The sequence below is a fragment of the Diadema antillarum genome, unplaced genomic scaffold (genome assembly GCF_040938485.1).
Source record: "Diadema antillarum isolate AM-2024a unplaced genomic scaffold, OU_Dant_1.0 seq00000998_RagTag, whole genome shotgun sequence".
Lineage (NCBI taxonomy): Eukaryota > Metazoa > Echinodermata > Echinoidea > Diadematoida > Diadematidae > Diadema > Diadema antillarum.
Genome location: NW_027271836.1, coordinates 648955 through 674210, shown reverse-complemented (window position 1 = coordinate 674210; position 25256 = coordinate 648955). Strand labels below are relative to the sequence as shown.

At 38.9% G+C, this 25256-nt stretch overlaps 1 protein-coding gene across 1 annotated transcript in view; it reads left to right on the top strand.

Annotated features, from left to right (window-relative positions):
• The window catches only part of LOC139742356 (kinesin-like protein KIF21A), an 82438-nt gene that overhangs the window by 34896 nt on the left and 22286 nt on the right, over positions 1-25256 (top strand). The window contains exons 14-30 of the mRNA XM_071652935.1: positions 898-1088; positions 2224-2418; positions 3157-3359; positions 4456-4632; positions 5819-6058; positions 7635-7898; positions 10338-10439; positions 11043-11208; positions 11848-11899; positions 17060-17174; positions 18398-18582; positions 19450-19524; positions 20337-20444; positions 21436-21572; positions 22488-22668; positions 23724-23885; positions 24714-24831. Of these exons, the coding sequence (XP_071509036.1) occupies positions 898-1088; positions 2224-2418; positions 3157-3359; positions 4456-4632; positions 5819-6058; positions 7635-7898; positions 10338-10439; positions 11043-11208; positions 11848-11899; positions 17060-17174; positions 18398-18582; positions 19450-19524; positions 20337-20444; positions 21436-21572; positions 22488-22668; positions 23724-23885; positions 24714-24831 (2671 nt within the window). The remainder of the gene's footprint in view (positions 1-897; positions 1089-2223; positions 2419-3156; positions 3360-4455; positions 4633-5818; positions 6059-7634; positions 7899-10337; positions 10440-11042; positions 11209-11847; positions 11900-17059; positions 17175-18397; positions 18583-19449; positions 19525-20336; positions 20445-21435; positions 21573-22487; positions 22669-23723; positions 23886-24713; positions 24832-25256) is intronic.

The window sequence follows — 25256 nt, the reverse complement described above, 5'->3', positions numbered from 1 at the left end:
AGAAGAAGAAGAAGATCATCTCTAAGATACGGTAGCCGAGGATATGTCATGGTTTGGGAAGGCTGGTCCAACTTAGTTTTTGAGAATCTTCTGCCTGTAACAAGTTGTGTACCGCTTTATCAGTGATCTCTGTGTAAAGTACATACAAAGTACATACAAAGAATCTCAAGTGGAATTGAATGTTACCAATATGAGTACTGCAAAACATGATATATTCGCGTCATGAAAATTTCACGAATTGGAGCTGATGGCCTTTCTCGCAGCTTGAAATTTTTCATGATTGCCACTGGCATCCAATGCATATTGTGTAGGCAAGAACTTTCGTGTGCATTTTAATTTCGCAAATGTTGGCACTTGCGAAATTTGCGAAATTAAAATGCACGTGAACATTTCTCGTTTTACAGTACACTTTTGTTACCAATAAAGGTGCACTTCTGCTACTAATGATGGTACTCTTCTGTGCACATATTCACTGACGGGGAACTCTATTCTAGCAGGCCTGCGCTAGTTGTGGTTTTCGAATGTACCCATGTGGGCAGCAAATTAGAAGACTTCAGATCAATCAAGCCAATCTTTTTCTGGGCAGGCTACTGGGTCTGTAGTGACAGTAAAAGAAAATGCTGTGATGTATTTGCCATAATGTAACAATGAAGAAAAGATAAATTTTAGACATTTGAATTTTTATCTCAGGTATTTGAGATTAAAGCTGCCAAAATTAAAATGAAGGATATTTCATCATAACTTTTGAAATATTCTTTGTTGTGTATTAAACATGTGAGGTGATAAGGACATGATCTCATAATCAATCTATCTGATAAATAGACTTAATTCAAATGTTAAAAAGTAGCACCTTATTTCTTTTGCTATCAAACTCTTGTAATTTGATCATCCATCCAGTGGCAGCGAGAAGGACATAGAGTCTTGTGAAGAAGTGACTGATGAGAGTCATGACTCGGTGCAGGATGCTGAGATGGAAGGAGGGAAGGAAGAAAAGGAAGATGAGGAGAAGGAGGAACTCGATGCCGATGATGAAGACGATGATGACAAGGACTCCAGTAGTAGCAGTGACTCAGAATCTGATGAGGAAGGTGAGCTTGTTCTTGAATTCTTTGGTTTCAGTTTGTGACACAGCTTCACAAAACCCACCAAATGTCGCCAGACATGGATCTTGAATTAATGGCAGATTCTGAACAGGCAGACTTTAGTACTTAGAATTCAATTCAAATGGACTCTCCTAACCTATTTAGATATTGGAAAGAAAGTGCACACTTTGGAGAAGTGTGGTACTAACAAGAGAGACTCTGAAGTTTAAAGGGGAAGGCTAGTAACTGATCAGTGGGAATCAGTGGAAATGCTGGGATATGATTGTTCCAATCCTTATGAGATTCATTCAAGAGTTCATTTTATATCTATTGTTGTGTGAAAATGATTTGCTTCAGAATGGCCTCATATTCAAGTAATGTGCAGTTTAATGCTTCCAGGTTAGCGTCCCTGGTCAGTGACGGAGCATTAATCTGCACATTACTTGAATATGAGACCGTTCTGAAGCAAATCATTTTCACACAACAATAGATATACAATGAACTCTTGAATGAATCCCATAAGGATTGGAACAATCATCTCCCAGCATTTCCACTGATTCCCACTGATCAGTTACTAGCCATCACCTTTAAGGTCTATTTAAGCACTTAATCTTACCAAGCTGTGCTCTGTAGTGATTGGGACAAAAAACAGGATGTAGTGCTCCATAGGGACAACAATGAAGGGATTATCAGATTAAGCTAGAATTGAGCAGGCACTGGTAAGACATGCCATACATGACAAATACTGTGTTTCAAAGCAGTAGCATCATCCTTTCAAATGTTTCGAGAGTTGGAAGTGAGGTATGTGAAAGGGTTAGAAATGACCAGATATGATATTGTAAGTTAAAAACGATGAAAATGGGGCCCCAAGACATACAGTTTTGGACCTCATCACACTATTCTACAAATGTATTACAGAAAAATTGTTAAAATTCCACTTTCCATTGATTTATTTTGTAATCCCAAACTTTAGAAAAAGAGGGGGTAACATTTCTCTTTCAGTAAATAAGAGCCTTTTATGAAAAAATTTGATGTAAAAAAAAAAATGCCAACATGCAACGTGTACTCCATACCATTGCTTGGACATCCAATCCAAGAAGTCCTTGTTGACCGTGAATACTGATGATTCCCTTTAATACAGAGACGTCCCAGCTTCAAGAAAACCTGGCGGAGCTTTCGTGTGAGATCAACATCAAACAGAGACTGATAGAGGAGCTAGAACTGAGCCAGAAGAGACTCCATGCTATGAAGGCTCAGTATGAAGAGAAACTTTGCTCACTTCATGACAAGATCAGAGAGACAGAGAGTGAACGAGATAAGGTCCTGGAAAACTTGGGTGAGTAAGACCCTGGGTATTATGATTACTTCAGGAACACTTCTGAAGCACTCCTACTCTGTTTTAACCTATGAAGAACTGGCTTCTACAACACACATTTCCCATAGACACTCTAGCCCGAGTGTACTCTGGACTTGTATTCAACGGGTTACCGGGCACAGGCTCTGAAGCCCTCTAAACTCTGTATAAATGGACACCAACATTTAGAATGCTCCATATTAAAGTGGTATACAGTGCGTTCTGTGCATGTACGTGTAGTTTGTACAGTATGCCAGAAAATGTCTAACAAGTTTAACAATTCAGCTCATGAAAAAACATGTCGAAGTAATTTCGTTTAAAAAGAGTTGCCATACAGTTTGTACTATGTGTTACAAAAAAAAATATTTCCCACTTTTGATCCTTAATAGTTCACAAACTATATATCAAATAACACTGACATTGCTATGAGCAATAGCGGAATAGTGTACAATTTTGTTGGAGGTGATTTTCACAAGTGGTTGTGGGCTTTCCGTCCATCAAACTACAATATAATGTACTGAAATCAGAACGGTTGTAGGCATAGCTCTGTAGTCTGATCATACGTATAGTGTGCGATGTCGAGTCGTGTGACTGGTCATATGACTATGGTCGCATCTCTAGTTGTGCAACCGATGTGAGTGTATAGTGTGTGCTTGGCTTAAGACAGATTGTGGAATGAGATTTTTTTACCTTGGTCACTTTCTTATCCTTGTTCACCAGGGTCAATGGCTGAGTCAAGAACAAAGGACAAAGCAGATAAAATCAGGAAGGAATTTGAGATCAAACTAAAGAAGTTGTCAGAAGAGAAGGACCGCTTGCTGAAGGCTCAGAAGGAACACAGCAAGATTCTCAAGACTAAATCTCGTTTTGAGAAACAAATGAAAGGACTTCAGGATGAAGTCACCAAGATGAAAGAAACCAAGGTCAGAGGTCACTTTGTCTTGTCTGCATTCAGGTTATGATGAGTGTGGCCGAGAATGTGAAACTAGTGGTGATGCTTGTAGGCCTTGGCCCAAATTCATAAAAAGTTGATGTGATAGCAACTCTTGGTGAAATGTCAATTGTCATGGTAACGACAAGAATCCAGCTTCCTGATTGGCTGTTGCTATTGGAAGTTGTCATTCCAGCAAGATTTGCTATCCTTACATCTGTTATGAAATGGGACCCTGATGGTATGGGAAGACAAAGTTTGGGTTGAATCAAAGTTTATTCACTGCCCACCAGGGTACATTCAGGACTATGTAGTGCAGACCAGCTAGAATGTAATATGTTGGTCATCAGAAAATATGTGCAACGAAGCGTACTTTAGTGTACGCTTGCCGGTAATGTTCAACTCCAGTGGAGATTGTTCAACTGTTTGTGTGCTGCATATAAAACAGTACACAATTCATAACAGGGATTTTCAAGTACATGTATTTAAGTCGGGCCAGCTTCCTATGGCATGATATCCCCCCCCCCCCCCCCCACGTTACTTGGTCTTTAAGGATGCTACATTACTGATAGTCCAATTATAGATATTGATATCTGAAATGTCTTTTTTTTTAAAGATATCACAAGTTTAACAGTTTTGCTCTTTGTCATACAGCTTTCACTACATAATCAGGATGACCTGGAAGTACAATAGAGCTTTAAGACCTTTAAGAACTGTAAGAATTTTCCCCCAGATTGAGTGACACTCTCAACTTCAGGAGGTCAAAAAGTTTGTCATTGTCATGCAAGTTGAAGTTTCAAATAAGAAGTGCCCATGAAGAGTTTATAGTTTGGTTGACTGGTTATCCTGCTGAGTAGGAATCGGTCACTTTTGGTTCTTTCTCACTCTTTCACTCCCCCTCTCCCCCCTTTACATGTCTGTCTGTCTGCCTGTCTGTTATCAATCTGCTCTCTCACTCAATCCTCGTCCTCCCCCTTTCTCCATCTCTATGTCTATAATCATTCTCTCCTCCCTCACAATGTATGTTTGTCCATCTGCCCCTCTGTCTATCTATGATAATTCTCTTTCACCAAATCCTCCCCCTACAGGTGAAGCTCATGAAGCAGATTAGAGAAGAGCAGCAGAAGAGTCGTAGTCGAGACCAGCAGTCCTCCCGAGAGATCCAGAGACTAAAGAAGGAATCTAGGAGACAAGAGACTCAGATCAAATCTCTGGAGGCATCGGCCAAGCAGAGAGAGATTGTCTTGAAGAGGAAGCACGAAGCAGTGAGGATTTCTTTCTCTTCTCACCGACTTCCAAACCCTTTACTTGATTCTCAGTCTATTCTTCCTTACAACTCTCCCATCTCCATTAGTTCTACCTCAATGTCCAGCCCACCGCTGGCCGTTAACTGTCACTACAAGTATTGCCTTCCTTACACTCTCCCTGTGTCTCTTCCCTCCTCAGCTCTTCTCTTTCTAGGTTCTTCTTTCACCCACCGACAGTCCTTTCAAGGATTTCATACACATGGTGGTACTGCAAACCTGTCTTTCTCCTTTACTTTACCGTGGAAACTTTCAAACAACTCACAAAGAGTTTGAATGATTGCATTCCGGTGGTCGCTGAGTGAAAGATTGTTAGAGTAGGGCTGATACTGTAATCGTGTGTGTGCATGTTTTGTATCTAATGCTTGATAACAGATAACAACTTGACTCGTAAAGGATACGAATTCCAATTACTGCCAGTTGTTTCTTGCTGTGTACTGTGTGTCAATGTTTTATCTAGTAGCCTTGAATTACAAACCACTTCCTTGAATCTGGCTTCAAATGGAATATGTTACAGTATATCCATTTCAGTGCTAAGAAGAAAAAGACTTTGACGAAGGAAACTGCCCTGACAGTTTGCTTTGAGGTAAACATGGCTGAATGAGGAAGAGGATGGAATAATGACTTGTGTTCTTTACCTTGTTTCACTAATATGAAAACTATATCGAGCCCAACGATGAACTCAAAGTTGGAACAGATACACATTGTATCAAGTTGCGAGGGGGATTCATAAATTTCAGAGTGTATTGTAGAATATGCCATGGTGGGAGCAGGATATTGTTCCCAAATGATAAGTGAAATAGTTCCTAAATTTTGAGGATGGGTTGATCCCAAAATTCTCCCTAAGATCAGTTGTATACTGTAAAACAAGGAATGTTCGTATGCATTTTAATTTCGGGAATTTTGTGAGAGTCAAAATTCACAAAATTAAAGCACATGCGAAAGTTCTTGTGTACACCATGCATTGAATCTTAGAGCCAACTCATGAAAATTTCATGCCGCAAAGAAGGCCATCAGCTGCAATTTGCAAAAATTTCATGCCGCGAATATATCGTGTTTTACAGTGTAACATAGGATTGATTTTAGAGCCTGGTAAAACTGGTCCCTGGTGTTTCTCCGAGTTTTATCTTCTCTCTCTCTGTTTCAGCTTGAAGCCCTTCGTAAGAATCAGAAACCCATGTCAGACAAGGTCGCAGGCCGAGTAACCCGACCCACCAAGAAGCCCTCTAGTGCCCCGGCAGAGATAGGCCCATCGGGTCAAAGGTCACTGAGTCGACGAGGGATGGCCAAGGTGGACACGGGGAGACCAGCTAAGCATGGGAGGAAGAATACCAGTGAATATTCATCTCGCGCAGCAAGGCAGAAGTGGAACATGGTGGAGAGGAAGGTAGGAATGGACTAATCTTTTATTTGTCTTGGGCTGGACTTCACTCTGCCTATAAAGTTTGAAAAGTCCTTAATGCATACACTGGACACATTTGGAAATGGACATAGAACATTGATACAGAATGATGACATAGAACATTGGATATAGAAAGTGGACTTAGACAATGGGCATTGGACATAGAAATGGACTTAGAAAGTGGACATAGAATGTTGACTTAGAAATGGAGATGAAAAAGAAATGGATAATGTACAGCAGCAGGAATTATGTTCTGGAGATTAAACTGAATTCCCATTTTTTCTCTCTCTCTCAAGTCTGCACGTTTTGCTGTTTCCATTGTATCAGATTCACCTGAAAATGTTGATTTCCTGTATTTGTTTTTATGCCTCCGCAACGAAGTGGCCGGAGGCATTATGTTTTCGGGTCGTCCGTCCGTCCGTCCGTCCGTCCGTCCGTCCGTCCGTCCGTACGTCCGTACGTCCGTACGTCCGTCCGTCCCGTTTTGTTTTTGTCGATATCTCAAGAACCGTGTGGTGGTTTTACATCAAACTTGGTATGAGGGTATATCCTTAGGGGATAATACTTTGTGTGGATTTTAGGGTCACAGGGTCAAAGGTCAAAGGTCACAGGTTATTTTGTGAAAAAAAAATGAAATTTCATGTTTTTCTCCATATCTCGCAAATGGTTCAAGGTATCTTCATGGAACTTAGTATATATGCTTGTACCGATGGGCAGTGATTATCTAGGGAAGTTTGGGGTCATGGGTCAAAGGTCAGGGGGTCAAAGGTCGAGGTCAACTCCTCAAAATATCACTACTTTCCTTAAAATGCAATATGCCTGAAGGTTTTTTTTTTTTTTTTACTTGATGTATGGCATGTATTCCCCAATATATATTTTTGGGGAAGTTTCTTGCCTAAAGGTCAAAGGTCAAAAGGTAAAAGGTCAAGTGAAAGTGCTAAATTGCACTTTTTCCTCCATATCTCGAAAGTAACTCAAGGTATCATCATGAAACTTACATATTTATGCATGTTCAACCTAACAGTGATTCTCTTTGGAACTGTGAGGTCAAAGGTCAAAGACCAGGTTTAGATAATGCTATTTTCCCATTTGATACTGAAATTATACTTTTTCTCAATACCTAGAAAATTACTCAATGCATAAACTTATAAAAGGGTCAAAAGTCAAGTAAAAATCATCAATTCCCCAAATACCTGCACTCTTACATTTTAATCATTCATCCAATTGAACCTAGTTCTAGGAAAGTGAACATTCAGCACATTTGTGTCAAACCTGTCATTTTAATATTTTGCCAATTGTGTGAAACTGTCATCACACATTGTCAAGACATTGTACTATAGACCTATTAGGAGAACCATGCATTATGGCGGAGGCATATCAGTAGCCGTAGCGATATATCTAGTTTGTTTTTTGTATGGTAAAACCTCGTTATCAACCTTACAAAGGTGGATGTTTAAGATCCATGGAATGAAACTTGATATAAAATTCTGAGGACTTATATCACTTATTACAAAGTCAGTGATATTTTCATCTCATTTACTTTTTTGCTGCCCTCTTTCAGATCACAGACATCGTTGCTAGGAGACAAACCATCTCTCACATGGAGAGAGACATGGAAAGGTTCATCCATCACAGACACAAACTGAGTAAAAAAGTGGAGAAATATTTGACAAAGAGAGACCAAGCCGTGAAAGGAGGAAGCAAAGACCTGTCAGCTATCAAGGAGCTCGATGAACAGATTGATGGATTGAATGCTAATATTGAATACGTCCAGGAACAGATTACAGAGTGTCAGAGTGGGATCATGGAGGTGATGGAAGGAAAGGTAAGGAGTTGAAAATATTAAGATATATTGACTGGTATAAGGGGATAGGAATAGAAGAGATACAACATATATTTTAAAGATAAATTATACCAAGATCAAGATATATAGACAGGTATCAAGAGAAATGGAATAGAAGAGATAAACATGTAATATTATATTGGATGGCTGAATGCTGTAAATATTACATACATCCAGGAACAGATTACAGATTGGGATCATGGAAGTGATGAAAGGAAAGGTAAGGAGTGTGAAATATAAAGATGTATTGAGTGGTATCAGGTGTTATTGACTAGAAGAGATAAACATGCAATATATGTATGTTATATTGGATGGCTGTGAATGGGATACCAGGAAATATTGCATGAGTTAGGGCCAATATTGCATGAATTGAAGATGAGTGCAATATTGAACCTAACAAGTGCCTCATTCCCTGGTATTCCATGAATTAATGCTGTCAAAGTAATCATTACTATCTATAATCATTATGTACGTAGAGAAAGCATAAGCTGCACAAAAGTACCATACTTCTACTCGTCTTTAAAGTTGACTCAGCGCTGAAAAAGAAGTTAGGCCCTACACAACTGCATGAATTGAAATAAGATTTTGCGCACTAGTAGAAAGCGTTCGTGCAATCAGCAAGTGCTCGTGTAGCAGATGAGACAAGATACACTGTACAGTGTATTATTGAACAGCCAGTAACAATGGAAGTTTATGGGGAATGAATATACATTCGCCTGCGCATTTAACTCAATACACTCTCATATTGAATGGTAAAAATTGAGCAGACAACGACACATTTTTAATGCATGGGAGAGATAGACATGTACATTGTTGAGATATATTGACTCGTATCAAGAGATATGCAATAGGAGATATAAACATTATTTATGTCAAGATACTGTATCTTTGGCAGGTATTAATATATGAATATGAAGAGATCAGCATTTACTCACAAGAATGAAGAGATGTTTAGTGAAGGAGGGAAAGACAGGAAAAGATAAGTTGAGAACAAAAGAAAGGGAAAAAATGCAATACATATGAGTATGCAAGGAGTCAAAGGAAAAATCGTATTAGGAAATGGTTGCAATTGTAAGACTGACCAAATTTCTCTTCATAAACTTTTGTACTGTCCTAGGATGGTTTGTGGGTATGTATTCTGTTTGTCTGTAAAACATGTCTTCAGTGCATTGTACTGTCTGTACAGCTGTTTATACCACTGTTACCATGTTCTAGCAAGACAAATTATTTATTCAATGTATTCATGTTTGTAAAGTGTGTACAGTCAAATCTGTCTACAGTGGCCAACCTCCAGGGAGGTGGAAACAAGTGGCTGTTATAAACAGGGTGTTTGATATGACTTTCCGTTAGGGAATGGAACTTTTCAGTGGCCTTAAACAGCAGGTGGCCTCTAAGCCAGGTTTGACTGTATTTGTATGATAGATGTAATTGTTAGTTTGTGTTACATTTGTCTGCAATTCTAAGTTGTGTATATAAATTCTCCTTTAATTGAACTGAAGGAGAGACTTTACTTTGCTTCAATGATTTGCCTCAATGTTCACCTTGTTTCACAATTGTCTACCTTCATCATTCTCTCTGCAAACATGTTTTTTATCTCCTTTATTTCCCTCTTTATTCTCCCTACTTTAATCATCTGTCATTAAGTTTTCTCCTATCATTGATTTTTCTTGTCAGTCTCCAGTATGAAGTAAATTAATTGTTTTGTTGTCAGAAAGAGAGCCCTGTTTTACAAGCATAATTATTAGATGCTTTATATTATATGAGTATGGGTACCATATGTCCTGCAACTCTTTGCTCTGCTTCAGAAGGTCGGCTTCTAACACCCCACTCTGCTTTGCACTGTTTGAATGTAGTCTTATCATATAGTGCAGAACTCCTTTGCTAGATGTTTTCTGAGACTTGTCACATGAGGGAGCTGTTGCAAATTCCGCGATCTAGTGCACACTGTCAAAGAGAATATTTGGATGAATAAAAAAGTACCTTTTGTACAGGCTGGCAGATTGACATAAAAAAAAAAAGATGCTAGCAAAGTAGAAAAGTAGGAATATTACTAAACGTTATGGCGGGGGGGGGGGGGGGGGGGGGGCATGATTACCGCCTGTAAGTCATGCTATGTTACAGTGTGTCCATGAGACACTGGTTCTCTTTCTTGAAACTGTTATAACTGAGAGATTTAAGCCTGAGAGATAATTCTTGTTCTCATTATGTCAGCCATGTATCTGCTTTACTGAAGAAACAACAAAAAACTTCACATTAATTGATATAAAAAGGAAAAGAGAGGGAATTTCACTTTGCTGACAATCCATTTAATGTGATGTTCTTTTTTTTTTCTTAACTAACAAGGGGAATGCTTAGCTAGGTCGTGCAATTGAAATGAGAGTTATTTGTTGATAGAGGGCACTGTTTATTTTCTCTAAACAGGAAGAGATAGATGCTGTGGATGCAGCAGCCGTCATTGAGCAGTGTTCACTGAGGGAAGCCAAGTACATGTTGGAGCATTTCATCAACCTGGCCATCAACAAGGTACACTCACTCACTGTGTGCAGTTTTCTTAACTAGCATGCCATGGTTTCTTCTGGTAACAGAATACTAGTACAGAATGGACATAAATAATTGACATTTAGAATGGACATACAGATACATGCAGAATGTAAGTCATTCAGAATGGACATTCAGAGTGGACATTCAGAGTGGACATTCAGTATGTCATGTGTTGCTCTCAATGTATGTGTTTCTCAGTTATTAATGATGTAAAATAACATTAGCCATGTACATGCCATGTACGACGTACAGTGTATGTACACTTTTCTTCCCATAGAGTATTGTGGGTGGTTTTGTAAGGAAGTTGTAACTACTTAATGTTCCCAGTCTAAGTGAAATGCATACAAAGACTTCTATACCAGTAGGAACTTCAGTGCTTTCTCGCAATATGCCTGGTACAGATGTTTTATGACACATGTGAGTGGAGTGAAGTTTGCCATTATTTACCAAGTAGGGCATGATAACCTTCCTTGTTATCACAGGCATTTTATATCCAAAACTGTAGACTGCCCTCTAGAGGTGGTGAGTATATAACCTCTCTGAATACATATCACAAAATAATACTGTTGTGTGTTTGACGTACAGGGTCTGGAGGCAGCTCAAAAGGCCACCACAGTGAAGGAGCTACAGGCAAAGCTTCACCAGGAAGAGCAGAACAGCTTTGTGCAGCAGACTCTCCTACAACACATGATGGAAGGAAGACAGGGAGAGGACCCGGACTTGGATGGACTCTTTGACCATCCCAACATTGGTATGACTCTTTGACCATCCCAACATTGGTATGACTCTTGACCATTCTACATATTAGGCATGATCCTCACCCACCCTTTTGTAGGCATATCTCTTTGACCATCCCAATATAGGTATGACTGTTGACCATTCTACATATTAGGCATGATCCTCACCCACCCTTATGTAGGCATATCTCTTTGACTATCCCAACATAGGTATGACTCTTGATTATCCCAACATAGGTATGACTCTTTGACCATCCCAGCATTGGTATGACTTTTGGCCATCCCAACATAGGTATGACTCTTGACCACTCTACATTTTATGCATGACCCTCACCCATCCTTATATAGGCATATCTCTTTGACCATCCTATCATAGGTGTAACTCTTTGACCATCGTAACATTGTAGCTTTATTTCTATGACCATTCTACATTGTAACATAGGTTTGTCTCTTAGATGTCTCAGACATAAATATTACTTTTTTACCATGCTAACATAGGTATGACTCTTTGACCTGTCTATCATAAGTTTGATTTTTTGACCATCCTTACGTAGGTACTGTATATCACTCGTACCATCGTATGTACAAAATGTAACTGTGTCTGTAACCTTTAGACATGACTAATATATGACCTTCTTTTTTTCGCATTGCAGACAGTGGGAGTAGTACCAACAGCTCTAGGGCTCCCTCTCCAGTTGACATGAGGTAAGGCATACATTTTGGGGGTAATATTTTCTAATTTGCTGATATTTGATTCAGTCACAGAACTATGTCTCTGAAGGATTGCATAAACTACTAATTAGAGACAAATTGCAGCACATCAATGTTGGTTCACCACACAGCATCGAAAAGGCAAACATAATTCACAATCAAACTATTATGGTTAATACGTGTTTTTGTTTGTTTCTGTTTTTTTAAGTAGGGAACCATGTACTACAATATGTGTCATCACATTGAATTTTGAAAATTGGATGAGAATGTGCACATTTCTCACCGTGATACAATGTTGTCAGTTTGAGCTGTATTCGTAATGCCACACATTGCAATTCTCATGCACAAGTGAAAGGTAAGCATACACACATGCAGACTTTACACACTCTTTGTTATTAAGAAAGAATCATACACCATTTAGAGAGAGAGAGGGAGAGAGAGAGAGGGAGAGAGAGAGAGGGGGGGGGGGGGGGGTGAGAGAGTGTGCTTGACTGTGACTGAGAAAGAGTGAGTTGTGTCAGGTGTAATAACAGCTAGTCTTATGGGCTCCAAGATGAGGAAAGGAACTTTGTATCAAATGGATTTTTTTCGGAACCACTTGTTTGTGAAAAAAAAACAAACAAACAAACCAAGAGACAAACAAAACCCAACAATAATTCTTGTAAATGAAATCAAACAAAATCACCACTCAAATTAAGTCGTAATAAAGTTGAATAGGATAAGATAAAGATACCCAGACCTCCAAACCGTTCTGAATCAAAAGCTTGGTGATTTTATACCAAGTGATACTTATCCCATGCTTGTGCAGAACTTCAACTTAATCAAAAGTTTGATGAAATTTATAGTGGGTCTTTTATGTTTTACAGTCAGTAGTTTAGGTTTTTGCCATTTTTTCTTTGTCTACATAATATTATCATGTGTTTTACAGGCAAAATGGTGTCAAATACCAAACCTCAAAGTTACTGATTCATAGATCTCATTTAACTCTACTTTATACAGGTACCATACAAATCTAGTTTGGGGTTTCTTTTCCAAAGTTTCCATCAGTGTTGGTACTTTAATGTAGCAATGCCTATTACAATGCTTCTTATTTTTCTCTTATTTCACTCAATCCTCACATAAATTGATTACTACCTCATTGCTTTGATTTTTTATGACTCTGATTTGCATCCATTCATCCATCCAATGGTATTACTCTGTGTTCTGTCTGGTCTGCCATCATATCCGCTATCAGACCCATTTTGTTGTTTCTAGCATGTCTCATAGCTTTAGTCACCTGCTTCTTTACTTTCTGTTCTCATGTCATCCATTTAGTGAAGCAGAAAAATCAAAAGCTGATGAGAGTTTCTAACAAGAGGAAATTATCTGACACTCACAAATGAAAGTGAATCTTCCTTGAGTGGCTGAATGAAGCTGACCATTGAAATAGAAATGAAGATTTGATTGACTTGGAAGAAACATTGTTTCCATGATCTGCAGCATACCGTGTTTGTAGGAGAGCATAATTTTGGTCTTAGGTCTTAGGTCTTCCCAGTTCATGATAACATGAAGAAAACACACATCAGAACTTTAAAGTTGAGTGGATCATGCTAGATGTTTCAAACCGATCTTTTCAGTTTTGATCCTGTGCCTTTGTTGATGCGGAAAGCCTTCTTTTATGATTTCTAGTTTTGTCTTTTAATAGTACAAGTGAAGAGACGGTAATATCAACCATATCTAAGCACTGACACTGTGATTACTCTCTTATTTTGATGTCGGCATTTATTGAAAAAACGAGGGCAAATGCCATATCTATGACTGCTACACTTCATACTGACATTAGCAAACTTGGACCATGTAGTAAGTGCATGATGGAATTGTTTGATGTACATAGTTTGTTGTACTTTCCAGGAAACCTGTGTTATAAAGTGATACTGGATGGAGAATAATTCTAGCAGAGACTCCTTAGAGGTCAATCCATAGTGGAATTATACAACACACAGTACTGAGAAGTATTTGGGCATGAAATCATTTACCCATCTACTGAGTGTATGCATTAAGGAGGGACTTACCCCAAATATAGTAGTGGATTCAGTGAATGCAAAATATCAGAACACATGCCGAAGTTGGAGAAAAATCACAAACTGGATTAAAAAATTGTAATTTGTAATATTTTGGTGAAATTTGTATGCTGTAATTGCTGGATGAGTTTACAATAGTCTTTGATGTATCAGCTGACGATATCACAATAACATAAAGAATACACAGAATGACTCAAAATTTCTTCTTTTTTTTCTATACCTATTTTTTTTTTTACTGATGCCACCACCCTATTGGATTACAGAGACATTATGTTTTGGGCCGTTCATCCGTTAGTCTGTCTCTCTGTCCCAGATCTCAAAATAAAAAAAATTAGTGGACTAGGTTCTCTTGGTGCCAAGCCCAGGTATTCTACATGATGATGAGATGCATTGAGTAGATATTAGGAAAAACGTCTGAAGGTCAGAGGTCAGAGTCACTAAATTTGGCCAAAATGATCTTTTTCAGGTGTATCCTCATTTATGAATGTCCAGTGTCACTATGATATGATCGACAGGGGAGAAATATATAGACAGTTACTTGCCTGAAATCGAAGCAGCAAAATGCTAGATGTTATGAGTGAATATATATGTCTAGAAAAAGAAATAGAGGTCAGTTGTATAATAAACCATAAAGGAGTGTCCAGTAGTCATATAAGTATAAAACTTTGGTAGGAAAGTGAAAATATAGGCATTGTATTACTACATGAAATGGAAGTACTGTCAATGTTACAGGTCATTGTATGTTGGCTAGAAATGTAATTCTCCAACCATGACTTCAGCAAGGACTGTTCATCAGTGATATAGCATCTGGTAGAAAGGATAGCTAGGATTGAACAATCAATTACCTGAAAATAAAGGGTTGATGTCACAGTCACCTTTGAAATTAAGTTAAAGTGTTATTTCTAGCCATTATAGGTTATGTTTAAACTGTTCTAGTAGCATGATTTTGTCATTCTATGAAATGAAAAAATTAAACATTGTGTAACCTGTTGAAGACGAGTCCCGAGTATACTCGGACTTATGTCTGTGGAAAATCTGTGTTTTACAATGTAGCAAAATTAGCCTGTCCTTAATGGGTTAATACATGATTAAGTGCCATATTAGAATCACTGCCAAATTGATTAATTGTTTTATGTCTACAAGTGTTCAAAAACAGAAACAAAAAATAATAATGTAGTTGCTGCTAGTGGGTAGATAATATGTGTCAGGGATTTTTGTCAACACTGCTATCTGTACAAGAAAATGAATGTGAAAGAGGGTATATGTGACCGTGCACCTCAAAACGAACATAAAGTCGCACACACTGATTTTGCGTGAGGAAGAAAATAAGTGAAATGGGTCAACCTAGCCGAACTCGACTTTTTCATATTTTCTGAAAGAGCGGGTCTTCTTTTACATTATGCTAAAATTTGGTATCATAAAACGGGCAGGAAAGTGTGTTTTTATAGCAGTTTATCACGAACATTTTTGGTAGAACAGTGTCATTAGGTGTGTCTTTAGAATCCCTTTTTCATTTCTGAAAAACCTTGTCCACACTCTTCACTTTAAACTCTAATAACTTTTGAAAGGATAGTGCTACTGCTTTGAAAGTTGGCATTAATTATGGACAGAATGTGTCAATGAGGCATGCTTAATTTCAGTTTAATCTAATAATCCCTTCATTGCTGTTACTCTGGTGGTTTACTTCCTGTTTTTTGTCCCATGCATCGCACAGCCAGCACGGTTTGGTAAAGATTAAGCGCTTGAATAGACATTGTACTTCAGAGCCTCTTTTCTCAGTTCACACTTTTCCTGAGTTTGTGCTTTCTTTCCAATATTTAGATAGATTAGGAGAGTCCATTTGATTTGAGTTTTACATCATTTTAAAGCTTTAAGTCTGCTCTTTCAGAATATGGTCTTAACTAAAAATTCATGTCTGGCGACTTTGTGTTTGTTTTGAGGTGCACTGTCACATATTAGAGTTGGTTTTATAATAAAATAACACTGCCATGTCTTTGTTTCTGGAAGTGCTACAGTAATTTCAGAAGTTTTGGGGAACATGCAATACGTTATGTGCATGTGTGTGTGTGTGTGTGTGTGTGTGTGTGTGGTGTGTTATTTTGAATTATTGTTGGAAGACATTTGCCGTTTGGCCAAGTTGTCCAGTTTGTTTTGGGATAAGCTGGTGAGTACGTAGATGTAAATTAAGGTGAGGAGTGAGAAGGGTGTGGTCACCGCAGATTTACTGGGGAAAAAACAACAACAAAACCCTGAAAGATTCAGTTAATCCATAAAAGAATAAACTTGTATTGTATTTCAATTCAATTTATTGATTTTATAAGACCAGTACAGCTATTTTTTTTTAATGCATAATAATCAAATGTCATGGAAACATCTTAAGTGCTAGTGGCTTTAAGGTGATATTGTGATTCCATGGTATCACATTCTTCAAGCCACCTGGAAATGCAATGGGGCTACAATAAAACAATTGTTTTATGAATCCAGGAGGAAGCATGTTTCCTCCTCTTAGAATCGTGGCTATAGAAGGCAAACAAAATCAATGACACATTTTAGGTATTAAGCTAGCAAGGAAGGTACATAATGCACATTCAAACCTGTCTTAGTGGACACCTTCCTATAACAGCCACTCTTCTACTCCCATGGGTGGCTGCTATGGACAGGTTTGACTGTGGTTGTGAAGTCTTGGAGAAAATGCCATATGATAAGGAGTTTGATGCTTGGTGTAGAGATAACAGATGCAGTGAGAGAGAGAGAGAGAGAGAGAGAGAGAGAGAGAGAGAGAGAGAAAGTAAATGAAAGGATTTCGGAATGAGAGAAAAAGACATTTATCTGGTAGTCATGACAACAATGAAGAAAGTGAGATTTCAACATTTATAGATTGTGGTCACTCATATTATACTTTATGCTTCTAACTCACTTTGCTTTTTATTTTCTTTGTGCATATTGACCCGTCTGCATGACAACCCTCCATGGCAACCCTCCATGGCAACCTTCCATGGCAACCTTCCATGGCAACCAATATTGGCCTGTAACCTGTGACTGCATCACACTGCTGCAATCCATGGCTTGTGATATTTGGCTGCTCCCCGCACAGTGCCTTGACTGCCTCACTGAGTGTGCCTGATCACTCAACGATCCCATACACAGGACCAGCAAATTCAAGTACACCTGTCGTTCCCGTTCCCACTCAGACAAAGGCCAGGGACAAGGTAAGAAAAATTCCCAATGCTCAGGAAATACAGCAAGATTTCAGCAGCTACTTAACCCATTAGTCACTGTAGCACCAGAAAGCACCCGTCTTATTGCTCCCAAAAATGCCAGAAAATGACCGTCTGTGTATTCTTTTTTTTTTTTTTTAGTCTTATACTTTACCATTTAGAGTACGTGAAGTCATTTTCATATAGAATATATGATTATGTCAAGGCCAAAGGTCAACAAAAGTATGGTAGAATTTACTTCTGTGACACACACCATTCTCTTGGTAAAGTCATAATAGGCTTTCGAATAAACATAACTTTTAATATGATGGACAAAAATTATCATGCAGTGAGCTACATCATTTAGAAAGTTGTTGAAATGAGAGAGATATTGCTGTACCTTCCAGGGAACCAGAGGCCATTGTGAACGGAATCTTCAGTTGCTAAAGGGTTAAAGTATGTGACTATTCTGCCCTTGTGTCCCTTAAAGTGTACTCCCTTGATCCTATTAGAGCCAGGTTTTTGTAACCCATTTCACAGCTGGGGTGCGATTTGGCTGGACCACCTCCCCCATTATTTGTTTTTTCCTTTGTAAACATTTTTACCAGGTGTATAACAAACTGAAACTGGAAATCTGTTAAGTATATTTTTACTGTAGCAAACAATGCATGTTATTATGGCATCCCCTCCAGTGTTGCAGGTCCTGTGTTTGAGAGAGACACAAACCATGCACTTAAAAGATCTGGCTTGATTTATTCATCACAAAGAGCAGGGTGCATAATATCCTCATGACGAAATCTGCCCCTATTACATTCAACGGGACTCCATGGAAGACGAGCTACGTGGCTGTAGTGCAGCTGAATCATGGCTATCCAGCCATCTTACCAGATGAAAAGTGAAAACAAAACAAAGAAATACATCTTGAGAAGGGTTTTATTGCAAAATGAGCTAACTCCATTCTTGTCAAGTCAAGATATTTGTGAGTAAAAGCTGCTAAAAAGAAAGAAAGAAAAAAAATACAGGATGTTTTTAACCATAACTTCTAAAATATTCCTTGTTATGTTACAAGTGAGGTATCGCTGGAAAGGTTTTATTTTGCTCTATCTGATGATGGACTTACTATGAATGTTTAAAAATGGTGCCTAAACCATTCTGCAATAAAACTCTTCAAACATAACCCAGAGTAAAGAATACCAATGTACAAGTTGTATTTTCTGAACCTTGTCCACCACCAGGCACGTAGGAGGACAGCCACCCAGGAGGAGTTACTAGGGACCAAGGGACCAATGGAGTTCACTCCTGATCCTGGGATGGGGATGGTGGCTGAGTCTGATGAGACATCGTCCTCTACAGACACAGCCTCCATTGACCTTCCTCACATCCACCCTCAGAGTCACATTCCTATCAGGAAGGAACTCAGGTAAGATAGTAAAGAGTCAGTGTGACTATTGTGAAGAGCCAATCCACCTAAGTACAGTAGCACATAAATGTATCCCGTAGTCATTTAAAATCTTATGACATCCCTATCAGAAAGGAACTCAGGTAAGATAGTAGCGTGTGGTAAAGAGTCAGTGTGACTATTTTGAAGAGTCAATCCACATATGTACAGCAGCACATACAGTTATCCCATAATCATCTTAAAATCGCTTGACAACCCAATCTGAAAGGAACTTTGATAGGATAGTAGCATGTTATAAGAGTCACTGTAACTATTTTGAAGAGTCAATCCACACAAGTAAAGTACAGTTTGACATATCTCCAAGTCATCTTAAAATATCTTAACAAGCCCATCTGAAAGAAACTTGGGTCGGATAGTAACATGACATTAAGAGTCAGTGTGACTTTTGTGCAGAGTCAATCTACATTAATCTTCTTCTTCTTAATACAGCAGCACATATCTCCAAGTCGTCTTTAAGTATACCCTGACATCCCTTTCCGAAAAAGAGCTCAGGTAGGATAGCAGCATTTAGTGATTCTTGTCCTGAGTCATTGTGACTATTATGAAGAGTCAATCCACATAGAAACATTTCCTCATCCGATCACAACATGTTGCTGTACAAAAGGAAGCAAACTCATGGGAATGAAATTCGTAGCTTGATTATGATAAATTGATAGTTCAATTTCTTGTTATTTGCCTTTGTTAGAGAGTTATAAAAAAATATCATGTTTAGGAAAAATGATAATTCTGATCTGTAACTGCATGCAATTGTCAAGAGGCCTGTTACTGTGTAGGTAAAAATTGCCATGAAAAATGAGAAAACTTGTTTACTGATCCTTCTGTTGTCAGAGCGGAGCGTCTTTCACCGGCTTTGAGAAGAAAGAATATTGACAAGCTTCAAGCTAGCTCTAACCCTGGATCAGTGTAAGTACATCTCTAAAAACTCTTTATTCATTTTCAACTTTAGCAAAATTAGCTATCTTTCAAGTAGAGGATAGTGATTTACTTGTCAAATGCTTTTGCTTTTTTATTCATGTTTATATTTCCACCAATGAAAAAGACACGGACTCCATGTCGTAGTTGTGGATGAGGAGGCTGTGGGCACAAATTTCTGATTTTTATTGCCTGGTGTAAGTTATCTTAAAAACATTTTGTTATACACCAGCTCCATCCTTTTGGTACGGGATTATGTACTCAATGTAATCCTGTGAAAATCTGTAAAGATAGCATTCCCTGTTCACAACAGTTTACAGTCCTTCAAGACTCGATAAGAGGGGGAGACTGTGTATTGTGAATGTTTGCATCAAGATGTATTCAGGAATCCTTTTGAATTATGTGCAGTTTTATATGCAGCACACACGTAGCTGAAGAATCTTACGTCCAGTCCAACATTACGAATGATAATCTTGGCTGCATACACACCTGTATATATTCAGTGACCGGCAATTCTGTTTTACGGAGCAGGAGTGCAGGCCTGCAGATGAGTTCTTTTGATATATACGGCGAGCAGCGAGTAAAGATGAATTCTACAGGGCCAACCTTCTCTCTCTACGATGTATGCTACTGGGTCTTTAACCCGTTGAGGATGAGCTGGGTTTGTTTTGACATACGTTTCCCATAGACACCTGCCTGAGTATACTGAAGACTAGTCTTCAGCAGGTTAATATGACAACCCTTGTGCTGTGACTAAAATGATATGTTTTACTGTAGTTCACTTATTTGTGACTTTGTTGCAGTGACCACACCCCGGACCACACCCCACCCAGCTCACCCCCTCCCACCAGGGCAGGCAATGTCTTCTCCAGACTGGCTCAGACAAACTCACCAGCCACTCAAAAAGACAAGTGAGTCTACTTGATAACATATATTGAAAACATCATGTAAATTTAGCTTAGTTTGAGTTTTTGTTTGGAAGCCTTGCATACAGTCTACATCCAGTCTGAAAAGAGACTACACGTAGCTGCAGCTATTTGTTGTACAAATTGCAGTGGACTCCTAGATTTTGAGCCAAGAAGATTATTTGTGTAAACATACAAATAGAAAGATTTTTTTTCCTCTCTTTTTTTTTAATTTTTCAAAGCCAAGTGAATACCGTAAGTGATATGAATTGAAATTTAGCACATTGCTATCTTGATGCTTTACATGGATGTAATGAAAATCTAGTGCCTTTTTTGACAAATATTGAATTTTGCTGTATGTAAATGTGTCCGTTTTTATTTCAAGGGCAGTGATTGTAGCTGTGAGAGTGAAAGTGCAAAGTTGTGGAGATGTACTGATGATACTCTGTTCTTACACCAGTTGTGAAATAAAGTTGTAATTTTGATACTCTGTGTTTTTATGTACACCGCTTGTGAGACAAGGTATAGTGTGGATACTTTGTGTTTACTTTAATGTACAGTAGTTATCAGCAAGGTGTAATGGTGACACTTGGTGTTTGCTGACACCAGTTGTAAGACAAGATGTAGCGTTAGTGCTCTCTGTTTGCTAATGCTATTTGTGAGTCAAGGTATAGTGTGGATACTGTGTGGTTACTTACAATGTACAGTAGTTATCAGCAAGATGTAATGGTGACACTTGGTGTTTGCTTACGCCAGTTGTAAGGCAAGATGTAGTGTTGATGCTCTTTGTTTGCTAATACCATTTGTGAGTCAAGGTATAGTGTGGATACTCTGTGTTTACTTACAATGTACAGTAGTTATCAGCAAGGTGTAATAGTGACGCTCAGTGTTTGCTGACACCAGTTGTAAGCCAGTATGTAGTGTTGATGCTCTTTGTTTGCTAATGCCATTTGTGAGACAAGGTGTAATGATGATACTCTGTGTTTACTTACACCAGGGGTTCCATCATTCCAGTGATCAATAAACCCAGCACTCCCAGGGCCCCCCTGGTGTGTTCCTTCACTGCCGAGGGTCACAGTAAAGCTGTTCTCTCAGTCCAGGCTACAGAAGAATTACTCTTCAGTGGATCCAAAGGTAGGCTACAGTGTAGTCCAGACTAAAAGATTATTTCAATGGACTCGGATGTGGGCTAGAGTCTATTCCAGATTAAAGGGTTTTTTGCTGGATCCAAAGGTAGGCTAGGTCTAGTCCAGAACATGAGGCTCTTTATTAGATCCAGAGGTGGGCTAGAATCTTGTCCATACATAAGGACTCTAGTGGATCCAAAGGTAGGCTTAGGTCTCGTCCAGAGTAAAAGATTCTTTAGTGGACTCAAACATGGGCTATAGTCTAGTCCTGACTACAGGGCTCTTTACTGGATCCAAAGATGGGATACAGTGTAGACCAAATTAAAGGTCTCTTTAGTGGATCCAGAGGTATAGGCTAGAGTCTACTCTTGACCACAGAACTTTAATGTGTCCTGTAGGTAAAAAAACCTAACCTCTGTTTTCATCATTCATCGTCATCGTCTTCATCGTGGTTTAAGGTCCATTTTCCAGTCAGTATGATTGGACAGATCATTTCCCGAATGTATCTATTCCATAATATCCTGTCGGGTCAATACGTCTGATTTAAGACACCTTTTTGTGTTATTTGAAGGTTTCTTCCTACATCTTGCTGGGTCTCCTATACCATATGAATTTTCCCATCAGCTGGGAAATTTGCAATTCTCTAAAACCAGTGGGTCTTTCCTTTCTCAGTCACATATCCATTGAATCATATCAGTCATTTGAAATCTTCAGTCAGTTAAAAACACAGTGCCATAAAAAATTGCATAAAATGGCAAATTTTTTGTAGGAGTTGGTGTCTAGTACCGGTAGGCCTCTCTTCTGTACTTTCATACTGTCAAATGCTCATGTATCCCAGTCTGAGTATGCTCAGGTGTAGCTGAGGTGTAGTTTTTGGCGTAATAACTGCTGTAGTAATAACATTTTCTCTGATTGTTTTTAGATCGGACTGTGAAGATTTGGAAACTTGACTCGGCCAAAGAGTTGGCTACCCTCTCTGGACACACAAATAATGTCTGTGTTGTGAGGTACTGTGAGAGGCTACAGCTGGTGTTCAGTGTATCAACAGCTTTCATCCGTATCTGGGACATCAGGGATACATCAAAGTGTGTCACAACATTGAGGTAAGTACACCAGACTTTGTCACTCACCCGGTGTAGTATACACCCGCTGCTTGTGTAGTAACACTGCACTATTCATAATACTTACATTCATACCCTTTGTATCTTGGAACACTAAGATTTTGTTCAGTGTATCAATAGTATTCATATATGTCTGGGACACCATGGATACATCAAAGTGTGTAACAACACTGAGGTAAATACACCAGACTTTGTCATTCTCTGAGGTGTATACACCAGACTCTTGAGTAATAACACTACACTGCTTCATTTCACTCAAGACTTTCAACGAGAAGTGTAGAATAACACTGAATATTATACTGTCAAAGTACACTGATGTGACATTTCATCAGATTCAAGTAATGTACGGTGTACTCCTGAAAACCATTCATCACATCAAAAGGCAGACATGTACAGTAGGTATCAAGCCAAGTACACTCCTCCAGTCTATTTTTCTCCTCAGGTTGTTTTAGGTTTGTACTGGAATGATTCCCAACCTGGCATGGCTATCTGATTGTGCTGTCATCTTTCCATCTATTTACCTTGTGAAGAACCTTTCAATAGTAAGAAGAAGAAGGAGGAGGAAAAGAAGTAATCATCATCATCAATTGATTGTGAAGGAAGTGTAATCTTTATGTTATTATCAGGGACTCAAAATTGACTTTTCATAACAAGTTGCTGCCAACTTGCTATCCAACTGATCCTTTTAAAGGTCAAGGGCAATTACCCTCTGGGCAATTACCCCGGACCCTTCCCCTGGCCCTAATCCTCATCCTAACCCAAAGTTCTAACCATTAACCTAACCCTATTTAAAACCTAATATTTACTCTAACCTTATCACTAGCCAGTACTTAGCCGGGGGTTAATTGCCTTCGGGAAGTGATTGCCTAGATACACGCTTTAAAACTTGTGGTATTGAATACTTTTTAAAGTAATTGGTATAAATTATGAATGCTTCTCTCTGATTGGTCAACAGTTCATACAAATTATGAATGCTCCTCTCTGATTGGTCAACAGTTCATATAAATTATGAATGCTTCTCTCTGATTGGTCAACAGTTCCTCTGGTATGCAGCTTGATAGGACTGCAGGTAGCAGTGCTTCCCGTACCGTGGCCTTACCTCAGGGGGAGACTCAGATCAATGACATAGCAATCAATGAAGCTGGGACAAGACTCTACTCAGCAGCTGGTAACATCGTCAGAGTCTGGGATCTTAGCAGGTGGGTCACTAGGGGTGTGTCTTCTCTGGTGGGTCACTAGGGGTGTGTCTTCTCTGGTGGGTCACTAGGGGTGTGTCTTCTCTGGTGGGTCACTAGGGGTGTGTCTTCTCTAGTGGGTCACTAGGGGTGTGTCTCCTCTATTGGTTCATTGGGGGTGTGTCTTCTCTACTGGGTCACTTTGGATGTATCTGTCTTTTGTATCAGTGTAATTGTGTCTATATGTTGGGTCAGTTTAAGTCAGTGTGGGTTTGTCTGTCTGTTAGGTGGAGGTAGATTTGACACTCGGTCACCAGTGTTCTCAATTACATGGCATTGTTTGGTTGTCTTCCTAAATACTGCTACTCAATAACAGTCACTTCATCCTAAGTGTAAGATGATAGTATAATATTAGCTATGTCATGAATTTTGTCAACCTAACCCAACACTTTGTTTCACTCTAAATAACACCATTTCAGTACTAGATTTAGCTCTTCTACAGGTTAAGGAACAAATTCTTTGGAGTTTGTGAATCCAATCCATGCAGTACAGCTGTTTTATGATGCTGCTGGTTACTTTACATAAAAGATTAGATACTTCTGTCATCAGAGATTTGTGCTAGTGTTTAAGAAGGTTGTAGATGTCAGTCAAAGTTTGAGTATATTTCTTTACTGATTCAAAAGGTGATGTTTGGTTGCAGGCTTGTCTTTTCTCTCTAATGAAGCAGAATGTTTGGTTTATCTTGGCTTACAGTGATTAAGTAGACAGCTTTCACACACAGTCTAAACATTGGTCATCCTTTGTTTCTAGCATCAACAGTTTAAAAGAATGTTGATTATTCTTTGATTTCAGCTTTCAGTCAATGTGTAAACTATTTGGCGGGCCATCAGCTGCAGTGATGTGTCTGGAAGTCAAGACTACCAATGGCTTGGATCAGGTCTTTGCTGGATCTAAAGACCACTATGTGAAGGTGATTATTTTACATGGCAGGCTTCTCTATGAAAAAAAGGAGACTTCTTCTGTAGACTTGATTTTGAGTACCATGTGAGATATTAGTGATAGCCTGGATGACTCGATCAGCAAGCAGTCTGCATTCTTCTGAATTCATGAGCAGCTCTCTGATACAAGCTTGAGACTGGATTCCACTCTCTGTTTGACACTATAAAATAGACTTCAGTCTAACAAGTCTAACACTGTCAGTGTGTGAATCAAGATTTCACTTTCTACAAGGATTAATGACTCTTGCACAAACTTGTCTTCATTGCAGTCAGTCAAAAAATTGCCCTTCATGAGTGTGAATGATCAACAATTATATAATCAGAGACTCCAACCCCAAGCACCTTCTGATCTGGAGATTCTCCCGCCCGAAACCCCTAGCAAACGGGAGACTCCAAG